This window comes from Chaetodon auriga, chromosome 8 (genome assembly GCF_051107435.1).
Source record: "Chaetodon auriga isolate fChaAug3 chromosome 8, fChaAug3.hap1, whole genome shotgun sequence".
Classification (NCBI taxonomy): Eukaryota; Metazoa; Chordata; class Actinopteri; order Chaetodontiformes; family Chaetodontidae; genus Chaetodon; species Chaetodon auriga.
Window position 1 is genome coordinate 16,719,932 of NC_135081.1, and position 19,973 is coordinate 16,739,904.

The 19,973-nt window shown below is 42.4% G+C and overlaps 2 protein-coding genes across 5 annotated transcripts in view; one reads left to right on the plus strand and one right to left on the minus strand.

Annotated features, from left to right (window-relative positions):
• Nucleotides 1-6,309, minus strand: part of creb5b (cAMP responsive element binding protein 5b) — a 44,224-nt gene extending 37,915 nt beyond the window's left edge. For 2 of the 4 annotated variants that reach the window (XM_076736320.1, XM_076736322.1), the window contains exon 1: nt 538-651. Coding sequence is in view for 1 of the 4 variants with exons in the window: in XM_076736318.1 (XP_076592433.1) it covers nt 484-513 (30 nt within the window). In the remaining 3 variants the exon portion in view is untranslated. Of the gene's footprint in view, nt 1-483; nt 652-5,019; nt 5,101-6,217 lie in introns of those variants that run through there. The other 2 variants (XM_076736321.1, XM_076736318.1) reach the window with 2 other exon arrangements.
• Nucleotides 6,251-19,941, plus strand: jazf1b (JAZF zinc finger 1b). Its single transcript, XM_076736328.1, has 5 exons — nt 6,251-6,484; nt 15,057-15,129; nt 15,843-16,039; nt 17,334-17,503; nt 18,066-19,941. Exons 1-5 carry the CDS (start codon nt 6,370-6,372, stop codon nt 18,240-18,242), a joined length of 732 nt encoding a protein of 243 aa, XP_076592443.1. The 5' UTR covers nt 6,251-6,369; the 3' UTR covers nt 18,243-19,941.
• The last annotated feature ends 32 nt before the right edge of the window (nt 19,942-19,973 follow it).

Below are 19,973 nucleotides of genomic sequence, written 5' to 3' on the forward strand. Positions count from 1 at the left end.
CGCGTATCCCGAGATGGGACAGGCATGACAATGCTGCAGGGATCCAGCGCTGGGGCTCTGGAAATAACAGAAAACCTGAAGGACGTGTCAGATTGGTGCGAAGTGCACTGGAAATCCTCCTTTGCAATGAACCGCTGTGTCGTTTTCAGCCGGGCTTGAGATGAATTCCTGCAGACTCGCCTCAGCTGCTACCTGACAGAACGAGCGGCGGCGGCGGCGGCGACACTTGACGCGTTCAACTTCCAACAACAAGTCAACAGACAGGCCAACGCGCGGACGCCGAAGTGAGATGACAATGCACTTACTCTGACAAAACTAACCCGAGCCGCTGCCTCGTTTAGTCGCGCGTACGAATGAGCAGAGAACATGAGGGGGAAAAAAAAAAAACACATCTTGACCGGGACTGCTGAAGAGAACAACAAAACAAGCTGTTGCATGAAGAAAAGGAGGAGGAAAAAGTGCCACGGATCGCTTTGAACAAACCTGCAGAGGCGCATGCACGGTCCTCTGCATGGTGGAAGAGGGCTTTCAACTCACCAAACAAGTGTAGAAAATGTGAAGCAGTCTCTCAGAAGAAACCACGTTGGACTGAGAAAAGATTACAATACGATCTATTTAGAGAAGCATAACGTCACCCCTGGGTGACGTCACGTGGGATTCCTGAACTTCTAAATCATTGCGGTCCGCTTGGAGGCGGCGCGAGCGGGGCGGAGTTTGCGAATGCACGCCCAGAGGCATGGACGGACACTGCTGGACCCGGGGTGGGTGTGGTGCGACGCTGGATCTCCAGGACTGACCGCTCGGCCATGCAAATAAGCGCCTGTGGTGCGTCCCATGGCTGATAACGCTGCTGACGGTCTCATAAACATTGTGGCCTCGGTTAAAGTGGGTGTGAAATGAGCTTCACTCACACATTTCATTACTTGAAAGACAACACTTGCCATACTGTACCGAACTTCAAATACTGCAAACTGTAATATCCAATTTTACCCCTATTGATAGGCTAAAATAATGCACCTTTTTCTGTAATAACAAATAAAGAAGCCGCTCTGAGCAAACCTACCTTTAACATAGGTCGTATTTGTCATAGCAGTAAAGGCACAGGTGTTACTGATAAGATTAATGATGATCTGCTCTCTTCAAGTGTCCCAGTAAGTGTGAAAACAAGCCAGCATGCACAACACTGGGGCCCTGAAACTGAAACAGCTAAATGGCATTCAGCCACTGTTAATTATATTATTTACACCTGAGCGTTTCCTACAGTAATGGTCAGCTTAACCTGCTGTGGGGCACTGAGGTAAAAATGGGCTGCTGTGCCACTATTTATTCCTCATTCCTCCCGTCCTCAGATTTGCTGTGTGGTAATTTGATCAGACGCAAATTCATTTTGAAATATGCATCATGTAAGCACAAAACTGAAACCATAAAGGTCTTAAAGCTGGATTTCCTGTCTTCAGATCAAGAGATTCAAGATTAGGAAATATAGCAGCACCCACCTATCATTCAGTTAGTCGTTTCAATTCAATCAGCACAAACCAGTAAGCCTGGATCTTTCGGGGCCCTTTAACTTCTGGGGCTCTGGACAGTCGCCTGCTTTGTCCAGTTGGTTACCACGGCTCGGTGACAGTTTTCAAATTTCAACGCATCAAAGCTACTATCAGCCTTACTATCAGCCTTTCCCAATAAACAAATCAAACTCACTTCTACTTTTCATTTAAATAAACTTATTTTTCACAAAACGACCATAGCTGGGCAGAGCTTACTGCATCATCAGCAGCAGCAGCAGTAGCTTCACTTGCAAATGAACTGAACGTGCAAACGCACAGTCGTTCCACACAGCCTCGTCTGAAATGTGCGCCTTAGCTGCAGCACATTAGAAGAGATTTAAACAGCTCTGAAGTACAAAGCATTTATGTTGGAGCTCTGTGTGACCTGCTGGTGCCAACTGGCTGTGATTTCTTGGGCCACAGACGCAGATAGTGAAGCCATCCTTGGCTCCAGGGATTAATGACTGCTCACACATTGAGAAATGTTTACCGCTCGCCTGCGACCACTCCACTAGACGCACTAAGAGCTCTGTCACTGAAACAATAACGCAGTCTGAAAAGCCCTCATAACTCAGAGCTTCTCCGCCTCTGTCTTTTAACCAGAGCTTTAATCAACGTTTATGACATCCTTTTGTCTCTTTATTGCCAATATATTTCCCAACCAATCCAAACATTATGCTCCCAGAGGAGCAGACTATTAAGGTTGGAAAGAGCCGATACAGTTTGGGTCAGTGACCCCCACTAAAGCAGTTTTGATCTATATTATACTAAACCTTTTATTATTAAGCCTGTGCGCAGTGCTTTTGAGTAAGATCACCTTGGGAACATTAGCACCCGTGAGGATGCTTTGTTGCAGCAGGTACAAAAGGTGAAGGAGGCTAAATAAAAAAGTGTCATGCAGGTTTTCAAGTTGTTACACATCCTCAGCAATAGTTTTACTTCAATCAAATAAATGGAAAGCTACTGTAAAACACTGTTTCCTAAAACAGAGATGGGTGCCCCTGCAGGGATGGAAACGTTGGGCTCTCAGACCTGCATGACCTTCCACATTTCAACACCTCAGCAACACCAGTAAGATGGTAAGACTTAGACTGATTGTGTATTCAGGTTTGTCCCTTGCAAGCAGCAGGCACATCTCCACATTACCCGTTGAAAAAAAAATGAGTGAATTTTAAACAAATTCAGTTTAGTTCATGGAAAAGATTACTCTTACTCACCAAGGGATTCAGGCCAGGCTCGATTTGAATTCTGCTATATTTAATTCCTCTATAGTTCCAACAAAAAAAGTTCAGCAAGCAGAGGCAACCCATCTTCATCCAACAAAAATCTGACTGCATGCAAACTGATGCAGCATTTACTACTGATTCAAAGTGTACCAGAGTCTCAAGGATAATGACTATGGATTGAGCGTGACTAATTATTCATGTATTTTGAGTAAATGAACATCCTTTGCAAACTACTCTTTTTACTTCAGCACAAATACATGTGCTTTGTTGAAGTCTCGTGGGATGTGACAATGTAAAAACAGCCCTTAGTTGTGAGATAGCCAGCGGATAAGGTGGTCAACATTTCTTGATTTTTGTGCAATGTTCTAACTTGCATAAGACAAGCCTAAAATGAAAGATGAACTATTACTGCATATGTCTCTTTACAGAACCAGAGGCTTCAGGCAGACTTGTTGCTTCTGAACTTCTGAGAAGGATGTTTTAGCTGCTGACTGGTTAAAGATCAGGAAATGTTGTACAATGAGTCAGACCTCATTACTACCAAAGTACGACACTGTTGACATTACCTATCAGAGTCTCAAATGTCTGTGAATCTTAATATTTTTAGCATGTTCTGCTCTGTGAAAGATGAAAGTTGCTTCACTACACTGCAAAAACAGCCGTACAGTAGTTAAAGTTTGTACTGGGTTGTGGGATTGTTCTGGAATTTAACTTCAATATCAGAGCGGGGAACTGTGTATATGCATTGCTCAAACAATAGACACGTGTCACCCCTTCATCTCGTGCCTTTGGCTCTCCAGGTTAAAGCATGTTGAAAAGAATGGTCAGCTGATGAAAGGCTTGAAAACAACTGGTGTGAAAGAGTCTTATGGTGGAAACGCGGAGCCTAACAATATGGAAAAAATATTTATATGTGCTGGGAGGTTCCCAGCAGATAACCCCCGTGACATTCCCGCACTCAAACACTCAACCCTGTAACAATTAAATCATGTGGCTGCTGAATGGTGCTGGCTGTGTGATGACTTTTTGGATTTATAACAGTGAAGGATGATGTCCTCTGCGCTCTGCATTTGTGGGTGAGTACATCACTCTTTTGACATCTGAACTGGGCTTCTGTGTGTGCTCAAACTGCGTTGTTAAGGTCATTTGTAAAATCATTTATGAATAATCTCTGGCTGGGTTTGGGAATACAAATTGAAGATTAAAACTGCCTCTCTACAGTTCATTTTTAAGATGTCATTTTCATAATTTATATGACATCAATGTATGAATAGTGTATTGGATACATTTGCAGAGCAGTATTCTCATTGGTTTATTCCTCCCTTTATGACCTACCTTAGCCTGCAAAAGCTTCTGGTTTATCAAAATCTTACAAAATACTGATTCATAAATGAACACACAGATGATTTGAGTTTGAAATAAATTGTCAGGGGAGTTTGAAGCTGGGAAATCTCTGCTTCTACTATGCTTTAAGACAAAGCATTGTATGCTACTAAGATATAAAATGTGAGATGGAAGTTTAAGTTTAAGTTGGAATAAATCTCTGCTGGGTTTTAAATTGTGGACACCAGAAGACTTTAGATGTCTCTCTTTACTGTGGTGGGAGTGCATACGGCTAACTAACTGTGGTGAGCTCAGGGGTGCTGGCGTAGTTAACAGTGAGCAACAAAACGGTTTAGTTACGTACCAGCAGCTGTGAAATGTGACGTTCCCTGCATGTGTTTCCACATAGAAGTTAAACAGCCTGTTCAGTAAATCTCTAGTGCAGAAACTCACAAATGCGTCTATTACCTCATCTATCTTTATGGCTTATGACAAATTGAAGAGTAATGATTAGCTGTTGCTATGCTCATCAAGTACAATCATCAATAAATAGCGGTGGATAGGTAATGCCAGCATTTTGAAATGAAAGCCATCAAGTTCCTGAAACAAGAGGCTGAGCGTGATGTAATGTTTTCAAAGTAATATCCCACAGTGTTCTCAGGAACTGGATCTAGTTTTCTGAAAATGGGCTGGGCCCAGTGATGATCCATTACACCATCACCAGGCACAAATTCAAAGTTACTGCACAGTCAATAAATGCAAAAAATGCAAAGAACAAAGTAGCTGGAAAAAGTTTGAGTCAAGTAAATCTTATTACTGTAATTCTGCATTCTCGATTGCGATTTCCTGCCAATCTGCAGCAGATCTGCACCTCTAGAAAGAGATTCTACATTTACATAAATGCACACAAGAGTAATATTTACCAGTTATGTGTATTCTTATGTGTACATCATGTATACTTCTGTTCTTCTCTTGCAAGTGATTGTATCTCCCCGTCTCCTCCTCTGAAAACAGATGAGAAAGAAAACACTTTTATGAGTAAGAAGACACAAAATCTTTCAGAACTGTTTGTCTCGGTAAAAGCTGTACACACAAGCTGTTGTTGTTTACTTTCTATGGACCTAAAAATACCCCTGGGAAAGTTTGGGATAGTTATAGATGACTCCAGTCTGCACACAAAGAACAAACAGGACTCTTATTTATCTCCTGACCAATACTGCCACACTGTGGCAAGAAGATGTTTGTCAGCTACTTGTTCATCCAGCGTGTCATCTATCCATGTCACAGCTGTATCACTGACACCGATCACAAAAATAAGACAAAGGAAGCAAGTTTGAAGGATCCTGCGCGCAGTGTGTGGTAATGATGCAGATCATCTGTGATTATCTGATTATCCCATCCGACCAAGTGCACTCACACAAATTACAGTACATGCATCAAGTTAGACTTAATTTTAAAAACCCCAACTTCCCATCAAAGTTTAACAAATAAAACTTAAAATGGCAGTTGGGTCTTTGGTGAAATTATTAATGAATTATTAATTCTTAATGAATGGTCTATTTTATCAATAATTGTTATGGTGAATCATAATATAACAATATAAACTGTATAGTTTCTGCTCATTTATTATTCTAATAAATCCACTGTTTTAGTTGTGAGTGACAATACAATCACTTGACATGTTTAAAAACTGGAAATTATCATAATACAAACAATAGTCTAAGTGACTGAATAAAGGACGTTAGTACAGTGACAGTGGGTGCTAATGAGCATCTAATCAATATAAAGTAAAGGCACTCAGTATTTTACAGCTTCACATGTTGTGCACAGGCATTTAATTCAACTCCATGTAATTATGACTTGGAAATTAAGACATTTTTAAGACATCACTTTGTTACCTCGTGATCGGTATTTATATTTATCAGCAGAAATATTTTTCTGTTTGTTTAACTTCAACTTTGCAATACATATTATTAGAGTGACATGAATTCAGAATTATTATATGTAGTGTGTCGTATAATGTGTTACATCTGTATCTATTCATATCTATTCAATTTCATTTATAAAAGAAAAGAAAAGAAAACAGCTTATGCTTTTGTTATGAAAGCCACACTGCCTTACTTCCGGTCTCGTTGTCGCTCTCTAACTGGTTTGACGCAGCTCGGAGAAGTCACCGCACCGCTCCAGCTGTTCCCACCGCTGTCCGCCTCTCGTTTCCCCGCTGCTCGCTGCTGCTGTTGCCGCCTGCCCTCATTTCCAATGCAGCAGCGACCATGACAGGCATCGCCGCTGCTTCTTTCTTTTCCAACGCTTGCAGGTTCGGGGGCTGCGGACTTCACTTCGACTCTCTGGCCGAGCTCATCGTGCACATCGAGGATAACCACATCGGTAAGCGCCGATAAGTAATAAGCGCCGCAGCTAGCAATGGCCGAGGTTTGCTGCTAGCAGGAGTGGCTAAGTTAGCGAGCTAGCAAGTTACTTCCTGCGTCCTGACAACCCTGTTGCTAGGTGTGGTGGCTCTTGATGTTTCTCTGTTGGTATTTCAGTTCCTTGTTCATCACATGCCATCATGTATCAACGCCGTATCATTGATTAGACGGCGGCAACATCAACAGAGCCGCTCTGAATCACCGACAGGAAGACAGTTTCCCCACGCTCCGTCAGGTCGCTCGTGCAACATTATTGCAGCGCGAGGCCCGCGCGCGGTGGTGCCTCGGAAGCGTCGTGAGTTAAGTTGCAGCCCGCACGAGCCAATGAAGATACTCGGATTAATTATCAGCTTGTTTCAATCCGCCGGACAGCAGACTTCAGTTACACTACTTGTTGGAAGTAGAGACGCACTCTTAGACCAACATGTCCTGCATGTTTTCCTTATCACGTTATCAAGTTTCCCACCGTCTAATAATGATGTGGTTCAGCGAAAGCTGTGTCATTTTTTATGTTATTGGCCTATCCTCCAAGTATTTGATTTTTTGGTTGATAGGGTAGTTTTAAAAAATGCACCGTGTCCACATTTACCCAATTATATCTGCTTCGATCACCTTTAAAAATCTACATCGGTATTGGTGTGTTATTAATTTACTGCCAGTATTTGTGGGGGAAAAGCATTTGCAGTTAAAAAAAGAAAAGAAAAAAAATGTACATTATCAAATAGTTTCTAAATTATAGCTTTGTGAATCATAAGCATGAAACACATTTTCAAAAGGAGAGACTATCTAAGAATTTGATATCTCATAGTCTCATATTTAAGGCTACTAAAGGATTCTAATGAATACCAATAATCAATAAGAAAAAAAAACCTGGGTGGTGTTTATTTTATTTTTCAAGTGGCAGAAATGGGCTTCCATGTAACACATTTTAAATTGGTGACATAATAAAAGCGGGACATGCACTTGCCTTATTATTGACGCTTATGAATAAATGTCCATTTCATATCGCTCTTAACTCTTTGTGTTGTCTGTCAGCTGATGTCGAAAGGGGACCCCCCCCCCCCAATGTACCTTTGTGGCAAAAGCCAAAAGTGCCTGAATATACAAGATGTACATGTCATCATTGTTGATCTCTAATCCACAAATGTTATCAGTGCCACTATGATAACCTCCTGAAAACAACTTATCTGTGATTTTTTAAGAAGCAGTTTTCATCATGTCCTCTTAAAGGACAACAGCCACCCCAAATCTGGACCTCTGAAAAAGTGAGAAGTACTTTTAAAGACAGATTTATGTCCCCGGCTAGTTCACAGTGCACATCAAGTCCCACCACAATCAACAGCGCCACCTCTACTTCATGTGGGGTAAAACAAAAACAAACTCTTCCTGTGGGTGGAGATTGGGAAGTCATTCGGGATCAAGCTATGAAAACATTTATTTATTTTCTTCAGCTTCTTTATGATATTTTTTTCTGATTGGCGAAATGTAACTTCTCATGTCTGAGTGATTTATGTGACAATTGACTGTCCATTGACCATTTAATGGAGGTATCCCAAAGTTGTGCGTTATATGTAGAAATTTAGTATTTACTGTATAGAAAAATCACTTTAGTTAGTCACTTTAGACGTAATGTGCTTTTAAGGCACTTTGTGTTGGTCCAAGTCACCTCTGTGTGGTGAAAAATCATGTGTTCATTTAAGCGATACGTAAAAATAACAGCACGGTGTTGAGTTTATGTAAGAACCTCGCCCCGGGTTTTTAATTTAATTGCCAGGTGGTCGTGTGTTCAGGGCCAAATTATTGTGTACACACATGGATTTATAGCCTCTATTCACATTGTTATTAAATACATGGAAAAATCACTGCAGTAAATCAGTGTATATAGAAAGTGGCACATCATTTATTTATACAATATTGGGATATCTGTGTATTTAATATACAGCAAGAGCATACAAGCATAAATTCCAAATGAATTTAGATGAATCTAACATTTGTTTTCCCTTATATATGATGAACTTTCTGTTTTTGTTTAGCTGATTCTAACGTGGAAAGTGAATCCCCCTCCTCACCCTCAAACACGCTCTCAGTTCCTACAGTACATCTGTTTCCCAATCTAATATTTCAGACTGGTATTATTGAAGCTGACAAGGCACAGCTGTCTCTGTTGTTCTTGTTTGTTGCTTGACTGCCTTTAATATCCTCTGCCCTCTGATTGTGTGCTGCGCATGTGTCCGAGGTGTTAGCCTTAGAAAAAACTGCCTCCAAATGACTTATTGGGGAATAATGAGGCAATTAGTTGGCTCGGAGTGGAAAAACTTTGCTGCCCCCCTCCTTTGTCCTCTGGCCTGTGCCCACTCTGAGAAGTGCGAAATCTTGCGCGTTGTGCCAAGTGCCTGTGAAGCATAATTACAGAGAGAGTGCTTGATTTGGCCTGTCTTCCTCCTCATCTGGTGGCCTGCTGCTTAAAGCACATTCTCCTTTATAATTAGGCGCCTGGAAAACAAGCGCACATTCTTGTCCCCGTTTTCCCCGGCCGGGGCTGCTGGATGGGTCCGTGAACAAGAGGTGGCGCTGCTCTGCTATTGGTTGAGGGCGCTTTCTTGAGCTGGCCTCTACAGTAAAATGCATATGGTGGATGTTAAAGGCCAAACCTCGACTCTTGTACTCATTTAACAGCTCAGTGTCACACAGTAACCAGCTCAGAGGGCCAAGCTTCAGCTCATGAAAACACAGTGGAAACATCATTGTTTAATTATTGAGAGAAATAATTGATAATTTATAGGATACTCCTTATACTTGTACATAATCGTAGATCTATATACATACAATACTTTACTTCAAGGACTTGGAAGTTTTGGAAACCCTACTTGACTTCATTGGTGATAGTGTCCATGTTATGAGATTTTGATGTTAATATACTCATGGACACATACATCAATGTAGAAAAGGATCACACTTTTCCTTATTAACTTCAGTTTGAGTCTCATGAAGCAAATTATCAAGTAAGATTTACACAATCACTTCCAGCCCAACACGAAATCAATGTGTTATTGTTTGTCCACCCTCGTGACAGCAGTGCTGGGTGGTCCTCTTAGACGTTTGTGAACAAATTCAGCTGACTTAAAGAGAGCGGATGCTAACGAGCCCCAGAAAACACCAACAGGACCGGAGGAAAGTTTAAACACTGAGCCTAAGTCAAGTTAAGCTTGAGAGATCTCCTCAGCGGTCTGCCGCTCTTGTACGACATGAGAAAGAGTTGTTTGAAAAAATGTTTACTTTGTCACTGCGCGACCAGGCCGCTGTCGACCCAGAAGCAAATAGCGAGCGTGTTGTTCAGACCTGTGAGTGTGTGTGCTGCCGGGGCCTGCTGCGCTGATGGCCTCAAGTGTCCGGGCTCGGTAACAATGGGTCTGTTTGTTGCCAATTCTCACTGGAGGCTCAATTAGTAGATTTTGGTATGCACCCCCCCAAATTCTGCACGGAAGTAATAAATTTGGGAAGCAGTAACTAGTTCCCTGATCTGTGCACCTGGTGGGCCTAATTACATCTCCCCATCCCCCGACACCGCTGCTCCTGTTCCTGTGCGGTGGCTCCAGCATGAGGGGCTCCTGTACTCGATAAACACTCCTCATAGGAGATAATGACGGCCTGTGCTGACATTACACAACAAACAAATTGAAGCTAAAATTTTGTCATTTGTTGGTTGTTTGTCATTGTTTTGCAAATTGCAGTAACTCAGACATGAACAGACTGGATGTCAACACTGGTGAACTTGTGTGGAATAAATGCATATTAGGGCTGAAACAATTAGTCCATTAAACTAATGTTTGAGAATAAATTAATAATTTTAATAATGTCATTTTTCAAGCAAAAACACCATTAATTCACCAGCTCCACCTCTTCTTTTGTGGCAGTTTGCTGCTTTTCTCTGTTGTACATCATTGCAAACTGAGTATCTTTGGCTTTTGGACTGTTGCACCAACAAAATAAGCAAATTAAATCATCTTGAGACTTGAGAAAAAACATCTTTTGACATTTTGTACATTAAATTATTGATCAGTTAATCAAGAATAGGATTCATAGATTGATTGAAAATGTAGATAATGGTTAGTTCTGCATATCAGAGTGGCGCTTTTGTATGTTTACCTGCATGTCTGTACAAACGTGTCTTTGTAGAGATGTGTGTGTGTGACTTGTGTGTGTGTGTGTTTAAGTTGCTGTCTGTGCTAAACATATTTATAGTAGATCATTTTAACCTCCCCGTGTTTTTTTTTTTTTTTTTTTTTAAAGTAACCTGCAAAGGCAGCTTACACATGGAGCTTGACTCCGTTTCATTTCCTCCTCAGAGGTCACATCATAATGAATTACCTGTGCCACCACTCCTGGTAATGTCCCCCGCTGCTCAGAGCCGCCATAAACATGTCACCATAATGCTCACCACTCTGCTCTACCCCACCGTGCATTTGGCCATGAGGGTGGATGGGAGAGCCAGACACTGGTGGAAATGAGAGAGGGAGCTGTGTGTGTGTGTGTCTGGTGTGTGTGTGTGGGTGTAAGGGTCGTGGAGGGCATTATGAGAGGGCAGCAGGCGTCACTTCCCCTGCTGCCTTAGGAAGGTTTGTTGTGTGATCGTCCCTTGGTTTCCTGTTGAGGGCCGTCATAGGGGCCCTAATGAGAACATGTTATTGCATCATGTTTTCTGCACTCATACACTGCAAGCACTGACTCAGCCAGTGTACGCTCCCATGCACACGTTCACACACAGACACCGCCAACAGGCAATGCTTCATCATATGAAGTAATGTTGGTTCCATATTAAGGCAAAGGGGCGCATTGCTTTTGCTTTTGTTTTGGGAAAGGATTTTGAATATTAAGGAAAATAAGGAAGAAACATTTAAAACACTCCTGATGGAAACTTAATGCATTTTTGGGTGTAGTTGCACTTGATTACTCAAATGATTTTTTTGCTGATCTGCAGCAAATCAGCAGCTTTCTTATATTTTATTCAGCTCATCATTCAGCCATGAGAGATCTCTGTTGTCAACCTTGTATGGAAAGTCCTTTGATTTTCAGAGTAAATAACAGTTTCATGTACATCTTTAAAAAGATTCAAGTATATTTCAGTGAAAATCAAATATTAGAGCCTTGTTATACATGAAATGTTTTAAAGCACATCTGCTCTGCTTATCTAGTTTTCTATCCCACACCTGAGTTCTCGCCTTGTACATAAACAATCACTGGTGCATGTAGAACAGATTGTTTGTGATGGTGGATGAATACCTCTTTTTACTTCCCAGAAGGCTTCTAATAGTCGCCCACCAAGGTGGACCACCTGTGTAGTCTGATTAGAAGGGTTCCCATCTCTATTTAAGGTGCCTTCGTCCTGGGCCTTGACTGCTGGTGGCCCCGAAAGAATAGCAGAGGCTGCGGGGATCTGGCCCCTGCAGGCCTCCCTCTCCCCAGTCCCCACCTGAGGTGTGAGTGATTTACAGTGTGTGGGAACAGATTGATCCACTGCTGTTTGAGCGGTCCGTGAGCAGGCTGCCATTCCATTCCTTGAGGCTCATTAGGGATCTTAGGAGGGATTTCTTGTGCACTCACGCACACACATACCAACTCACAGCGCTCAAAATAGTCTCCGCGCTGCCTTCGGCTTCTGGCAGGGGAATAGTGCCGTTATGAACGCGTCTTTCCTACTCTGTGTTTCCATGACTTTGGCTGGAGAGCAGAGAGGTGTGCTGTCCTTCTCACTGGGGATAAATCCACTGTTAATGAAACACTTGCTTACGACTGAGGCCTTGAGAGAACCCTCCTGAGCCTGAGGCGCTGAGGTCTAAGCCGTTCTTAGAGCCTACCTGCCAGTATCATAAAATTCTGCCACTATTTCATCGACAACCAAACAGCTCGGTCTTAACCACCGAGTGGATGCTGCCCCGTGTCTTTCATCACTCTTTCCAGCTCTTCAGTGAGACTGACATTGGTTTGTTGACTTAGATTTCTGCTAGACCTCTAAAATGTGTGCTTTCTAAATGTGGTTTGGGTTGAGTTTGACTGGTCAACATCACCTTTCACCTCCTTCATGACAGACTTAAGCCAGCAGTTTATGCTGTTAAAATAGAGAGTGGTTGTGTGTGTCTGTATTTGCAGTTTATGCGCCACGCTGGTATTCTTACAGTTTTAGCTTTTGTCTACATTCTGGTTTAGATTTCTCCTCATGGCTTCTAGATGACAAGATGAGTGGATGCATTTGAGATCAGTTTCACCCACAGAGGAGTTAAATGAACCGTTTTGAGAGCTCATTTTGAGGTGACCAGGCTGTAAACGAAGAGTGACTAAACTGTAAAATACAGAACTTAAAGTAAGAATACACGACACATCAACAAATATCCAGTTTGTGAGTCGTGGCTATTCCTGAGCATTTGAAATTTTCCAGTACTGGTGCCAGTAGCTGACCTTTCTTTAGAGAATGTATCATGTTTCTATGAAATCCTTTCTTTCCATTTAACAAAATATACAAACCTCTGAATGCAGCTTTAACTTTACTTCACTAAAATCCAGTCTAAAATGAGCACAGTTTCCTGTTTTACTTCAGGAAATTTCTTAGTCGAAAACAACACAAATGTGACATTTAATGCCAATTTTATCCTACTTGATGAGAGGTGTACCTCATTTGGAACTCAAAAAGTATTGAGCTTTGATGCCCAGCTCCATTGCAGTGAAAGATAGATCTCCATCAGAGACCACCAAAATCTAATCAGCTCTTCTTTGGTGCCAGGTCTGTCTCTCCAGAAGAAATTGACCAGAAGTTCGTTTTTAGGTGTTTTGTTCCAGACAAAGAAACAAACAGGAGTAAAAGTCCGTGGAGGTAATCACTGAGTATGAGTCAGGGTTTTATTGCAAACCCTTTTAAGCAGGAAAACTTTAATTACACTCTTTCAATATGTTTTGAATGTTCGAAATTATATCAACTAGGACTGAATATACAGATTCTGTAAAAGTTGTACTCACGTCATAGCGCCTCACAATTTAAAATTTAATGTTACAAATAGCCTTAAGTGTAAGCGTTGTGCATAAATGAGCTTGTGGATGGAAACAAGCGATGGTTTAACCACATGGGGGTAGCAGTCTTTCACAGCTCTGTCAGAGGCAGACAGGGAGGCTCAGCTGGTAAGTGGTAGACACTGTTGTTTTATGGGGCATCTCTCTTCTCCCACATGGACGGCAGTGGGAAGTGAGTGTTTGAAGTCAGGCCCGCTTCACCTCAGGGTGTGCAGATTGGCTATTGTTGTACATTTAGCACCGCTGAGCAAGATGAATGTCTGGAGCACAGCATGGGAAAGCTCAGTATGTGTCAAGTGTGGTCATGTATGAGCAATGTGGTGTCTGCAGAGCACGGCTTTTGAAAACGTGCCATGGAAATTCAAAAGAGGACGCGCTTGAGATGTTACGCTCTCCTTGTGTATTTTCCAAAAAGCGGGATTGTTGGAGAAAGTGGCTCATTGCGTTTTATCGACAGGGAAGTAGCTTAATTGTTCAGTAAAGAGCACAGAGGCCAGTGAATTCAACAAATAGACAAAAATGTGCGTAGGTCTAGAGGAAATACGTCAAGAGGCCGACATCAGCTCGAAAACCGTGGAGCTTCTCCAGAAACACTAAACTAAAGAGTGACTTTAGTCTAGACAGTGGCGCATGACATCATGTTTGAACTAATTGTGCTGCACATTGCACAATATCCTGCATTTTGATTATTTTCACTGAAGTGTTTTCACGAGCCTTTGTCCGTTGCGTCAGCTGAGTGTGCATGCTCTCTGTGCTCACAGTCATGCACACTCATTCATACCTGGGACTCACCCAGTTCAACCACAGCCTGCTACTGTTTGCCACTGAGTGCAATGCTCAGGGCCACGCAGATGTACGTGTTTTAAGGCAGCAGAGAGCAAAAGTCCAGCACCAGGTTCATTTTCACAGATGTGCAACAACAGACGCGTAACGGGCCCTTGTGAGATCAGGCATGTGCTCCAATCAACCACAAAGACGCAGAGTAGGCTCTGATAATTAAAGGTAAACAATGTGTCAGCGTACAACGGATCAGTTGTAGGAGAGAGTACTGATGACTATTTGGTACTGCATCTTATTTTGGTAGTGTGATGCAAGATCTACCTGAAAAGGACAAGCACTCGCCTGCCACCACAGAGACCTGAATCTGTTTGTGGTGCTTCCCGCTTGGCCAGGCACGTCATTGAAAGCAACTGGGAGAGTTTGCAGCTGGGGAGCCAGTGAGGGATTCGTGTCACTGCACCAGTCACTCCTGGTTGGTCGGGAGGCTCGTTTGGAGAAGGGTTGGATCTGAGGGGATAGTGCAGACCTCTGTGTGTGTCATGCACTCTGGCCATCCCCAAATGAAATAAAGATGGAAAACTGAACAAGAAGAAACCAAACCACGCTGCTATCCTCGATATTGCCTTATATGATCTTGTTTACAGTTCCATTATGTGACCACTTCTCCCACTTTGTGTCTCCCGCCCGCTCAGACACAGACCCCCGTCTTCTGGAGAAGCAGGAGCAGCAGCAGCCTACATATGTTGCCCTCAGCTACATCAACAGGTAAAGAAATGGAACTGCTACGAAGAAAGAAAACAGCAGAATGTGCCTTTATTTATGCTGCAACTCAATCAAAAGTAAATCTACTTTATGCATCAGACATAATTATGGCATCAGTGTTATGAGTCTTTGTCCCTGTAAAGATTTATCTGAAAGTCCTCCACATCAGTGAGTGTTACTGCTGTGTCATATGAAGTGTTTGCTCCGATGAGCTTCTACCAGCAATTTCGAATGTCATCTGGTGGATTGCTTAGATGAATTGCTCCAGTGTTTGGTCGTTTTTTTTCTTCTTCTTTTTATTGCCTTAGGTTCATCCCCGTCGTCTTTGATATGGTGCTTGAACAGTGGTTTTAGTGGCAACAAGCCAGTGTACAAGAAGGTCTGCCGCTGTCTCCATGCCTTCACAAACACATCTTGATGTGGTTATCGCTTAATTTGTTAATTCCACTTTTGCTTTAACGATGTCTATGTTAACATTTCATTTTTATGATACACATTTACCAAAGACTTTACTATCCATCATAAACCCTGGTGTTTTTTGGATGGGAATAGAGCCAGTGATATTTTTTTGCAAGCGTGTGTTCTACAGTAGCAAACCTCCAACCCACCAGAACTTTCTAAACACCGGGGCAGTCCCGCAGCTTCCCATGGTGCATCAGATAAGATGACGCTCTTTGATGGCACACCCTAACCGGTCTCATATCCCACGATGCCAGGTTCATGACAGATGCTGCACGGCGAGAACACGAGGCCGTGAAGAAGAAGGTGCAGCCCAAGTTGTCTCTGTCTCTGACAGGCAATCTGTCTCGCAGCAGTGTTTCCGCTCCACCTCGCCACACCAGTGGAAACCTCACCCCCCCTGTCACCCCACCCATCACCCCCTCCTCTTCCTTCCGCAGCAGTACGCCTACAGGTACATAACCATCCTTCACACACTCAGTTAAATGTCCAGTATTTAGTGCAGTGATAGAAATGTTATACTTTGATGTTATACTCTGTTAACCAAGCAAACAGCAGGGTGGTGTAGCAGCTAAGGAGACTCACATTCAACCAGCAGGTCTATTTTCAAGACATGCATCCACCGTGCTGAAGTAAATCTGAATCTCTGCAGGCTTACATGGTGCTCTAACCCTGTAAGAGTGAATGTCCTATTCAGGGATCAAATAAGAATTACAAGAAAATAATGAGGCTGCTCCTTTATCTCGTCTTCTATCTTAAAAAAAGATCATATTAGAACATTGAAATCAATGTCAAGATGCTGGCAGAGAACACGTATAGCACATATATATGCGTTTGTGTGTGTGTATATGGAGTAATGTTCCTTCTACTGCAGATAATGGCCCAAAGGGTGATTATAGGAGCATTTAGGAGTTTAGAAATCCATTGGGTAACCACTGCCAGTGCTGTGTTGCTTAACAGTGCTGTTGTGAAGGCCTTGGGAAAGCTCTTTGCCTCTACCCATAATGCAATATTTCTTGCATGACAGCTTTGGTAATAAATCATTTGTTGACTTGCATTCAAAGGTGGGGAACCCGTTTTCAAAGAGTGACAGTATCAGCCTACCAACATGCACTGACCCAGTTGATTGTCATTAGCACAGCTTTGACCCACTGCATGCCTAAAAGTCTGCCACTGTGGAGATTATAGGCATTGGCAAGAGAGCGCAGGAGGTATATATTTAATAAAGCTTACATTCAAGCTACAGTCCTGCTGATTTGTCTGATTCATGCAGTGTACATCATGTTACAGAAAAAGGTTTAGCTCTTTTCCTTGTAATGTTTTCCCATGTGCTTGTTATGTAAAATATGCTCTCTGTAGTCTTCTGTCTTGTTTTTAGCTCTTGTGGTTTTGTTGCTTGTCTTCTGGTATAACATCTTTAATTAATGGACAAAACAATTGCAGCTCTTTGACCCTAATAAAATGCATACATTCCTTCCCACGACTGGCATATTTCAGTCTTTCCGGAAACTTGGGCACTCTTAACACATGAAGTGGAGATTATGGGAACACTGCCTCAAAAGTGCATGTTGAGAACGGTCCACACTCGTCAGCCTGAAGGCTCAAAGGCCAGGATTTCATCACCAGAGATTAGTCACGAGGAGTGCATAAATCAGAGCGTCTTGGATAACAGTTTGTATGATGGCATGTCTGCAAGTGATGCCCCAAGTCAATTACCGTTTGGCTCCGTGTCTTTCACCCTCCCGCAGGTAGCGAGTGTGACGAGGAGGAGGTAGACTTTGAGGAGTCTGACAGCGATGAGTCGTGGACCACAGAGAGCGCCATCAGCTCTGAGTCCATCCTCAGTTCGATGTGCATGAACGGAGGAGACGAAAAGCCTTTTGCTTGCCCAGTGCCAGGCTGCAAAAAGAGATACAAGGTATGTCTCATCTTAGAATACATGCTACAGATTAAACATAATGTCACCATGGGAAATGCCCCTGAGATATAAGCATCGTACAAAGTGTGAAATATGCGATTTTTATTTGCTCGCAGAAACGTAAAACCAAAATGGCTTCCCTGCTGTGGGCGAAGAAAAGTCAGTTCTTAGCTGAGCATTGCAACATGTCAGCATAGATGCATACATCTAGTCCACTTCAGTGATGTGGAGTTTTACAGGATTTTCCATTTACATCTGGTGTGTGCGGTTGGGATAAATTATGTGCAGCTTGAGAAGATTGCATTGCTGACGTGAATGACAGGGTTATGGGCGATGACTTAGTCTAAGGGAACAGGCAGTATTAGGCATCTGTTTAGGGGCAGAACAAGGTAGAACACAGTTTATTTCTCCTCTCTATAGCTTAACGTCAACAGGCAACCATGGTTAGTTTTAGGAAGCTCAGTTGCACATGCTACCTCTGCTGTAGTTGCTTTATATGTAAGAGGTAGATGAAACTCAGCCCCAGTGATGGTCGAGCGTCATATTCTTTGCTTCATGACAGAATGTGAACGGGATCAAGTATCACGCCAAGAACGGCCATCGAACCCAGATAAGGGTCCGCAAACCCTTCAAGTGCCGGTGCGGGAAGAGCTACAAAACGTCTCAGGGTCTCCGCCACCACACCATCAACTTCCACCCACCCATCTCTACTGACATCATCCGCAAGATGCAGCAGTAGAGACCGAGTGAGCGACCAGCACTCTCCCAACCATCTAAACGGCACCATCACCAGCAATGGCTGTTTCTCATTCCACCCGGTTCCTCTCACCCCTTCTCCTTCTCTTATCCCCCTTTGTTATGACACTATTTTTGATTGCATGGTATAAATGTATTGTTATTCATCCTTAATTTTTATTCAGAATGTTGAATCTTTATGTAGGTCACAGTTTTGTATTTTGCACATTCAATCTATCAGTTATCTATTTGACTTTTCTTTCTTTTTTTTTTTTACTTGTGGTGCTCATTGATGCAGAGGGCACGTTGTAGACGAGAGAATGGCCACACCAAGTCACGAGCAGCCTTACGTGTATTGTAGGGCATCCTGCTATGAAGGCAGTGTGAAGTCAAAGGAAACTGAGGAATGATATGGGTGCTTTTTCAGAGAAAGGAGCCGCCATTACTTTGCCTTTTGTCTCATTTGAGCCGAAAAATGTGACAGTGTGAGGCCGATAAAAAAAAAAAAAATCTGAATGTTTGAGGTATAACGTGACAAATCCAAGCTGAAAATGTTTGTACGTGTTTCATTCTCTATCAGAGTTAATGTTGGACTTAGTTACTTTTCCTTTCATATCACAGGTATTCCAAACCCTTTTGCATCAGTTTTACTGCAAACACTTGTGTGTGAGCACCAAAGGATGATCTCAGGTGACATTTGCAAGCATTTCAGCACCACAATCCTGCCCAAGTGTTCTGGTAGTATTTACGCTGATCGGTGGGATCATGGGAACTCTGCGTGCCATTGTTACTAACGTTCCCGGTCACTTTGCTGAAGATTTAAGCAGTTTTCCCTGCTATTTTATGGCGAGGGATTGAAGCACTTTTTATAACAAGTTGCCAACAAATCAGCATTTTTTTTTTTTTTTTTTGCCAATATCTCGTTTCTGGTGTATGTGCAGTAGCTACCAAAACGAGGCAAATGGCCTTCAGAGGAGACGTTTGCATTGCTCCCAGGGAAGATGTATACCCAACCTCCAGAGTTTCCAGTATTGTGAGATTTCTGTCTGTACAGTAGTTGCCTTGAATTGTAAACCATTCCAGTAAGTATACAGATCTTTGTCAGGCTTCATTTTGACAGTTTAGACAAATTTATTCATTGCAGACAGCTAAGATCGGACTGTTTGCTGTTCACCGACGCCCGTCCATGTATTAGCCATGTATTTAGCACATTTACGTTCTCACAGTCCTGTTGTTGGGCTGAGAGAAGCACATGCGCGTCCTACTTTGTGCCATAACAATATAATGTCAGTTGAGGGTATGTAGAACACCGTTTAATTGCTGAAATAATGAACCTCAGATCATAAAATGTCACAAGATTGGGGATTTAACAACATTGAGCCATTAGGTACAGTAACATCTTCACTGCATGGATGTTAGTGTTAAGGAACTACAGTCCAAGTGAGAATTGTGACAGTATTGTACTGCCAGTATGGAGGAAAGTCTTTGATATAGTGTACAGTGAATGTATTGTTATGTGTTAAGTGCATTAAATTATATTTTCATATGTTTCTGGCATAAAAAAACATCAGTATGTGTATGAAAAGGCAAAATCAGAGGTTGTTTGGAGAAACTAATGGGGATGTACTGTATTTCTTCAAAAAGCTGCTTCATGTAAACTTTTGTTACATTTAGAATAAAAATTCCTCTGACGTGTGCCTGAAGACTTGTGTGTTACCAACGGCGCTTGGAGACA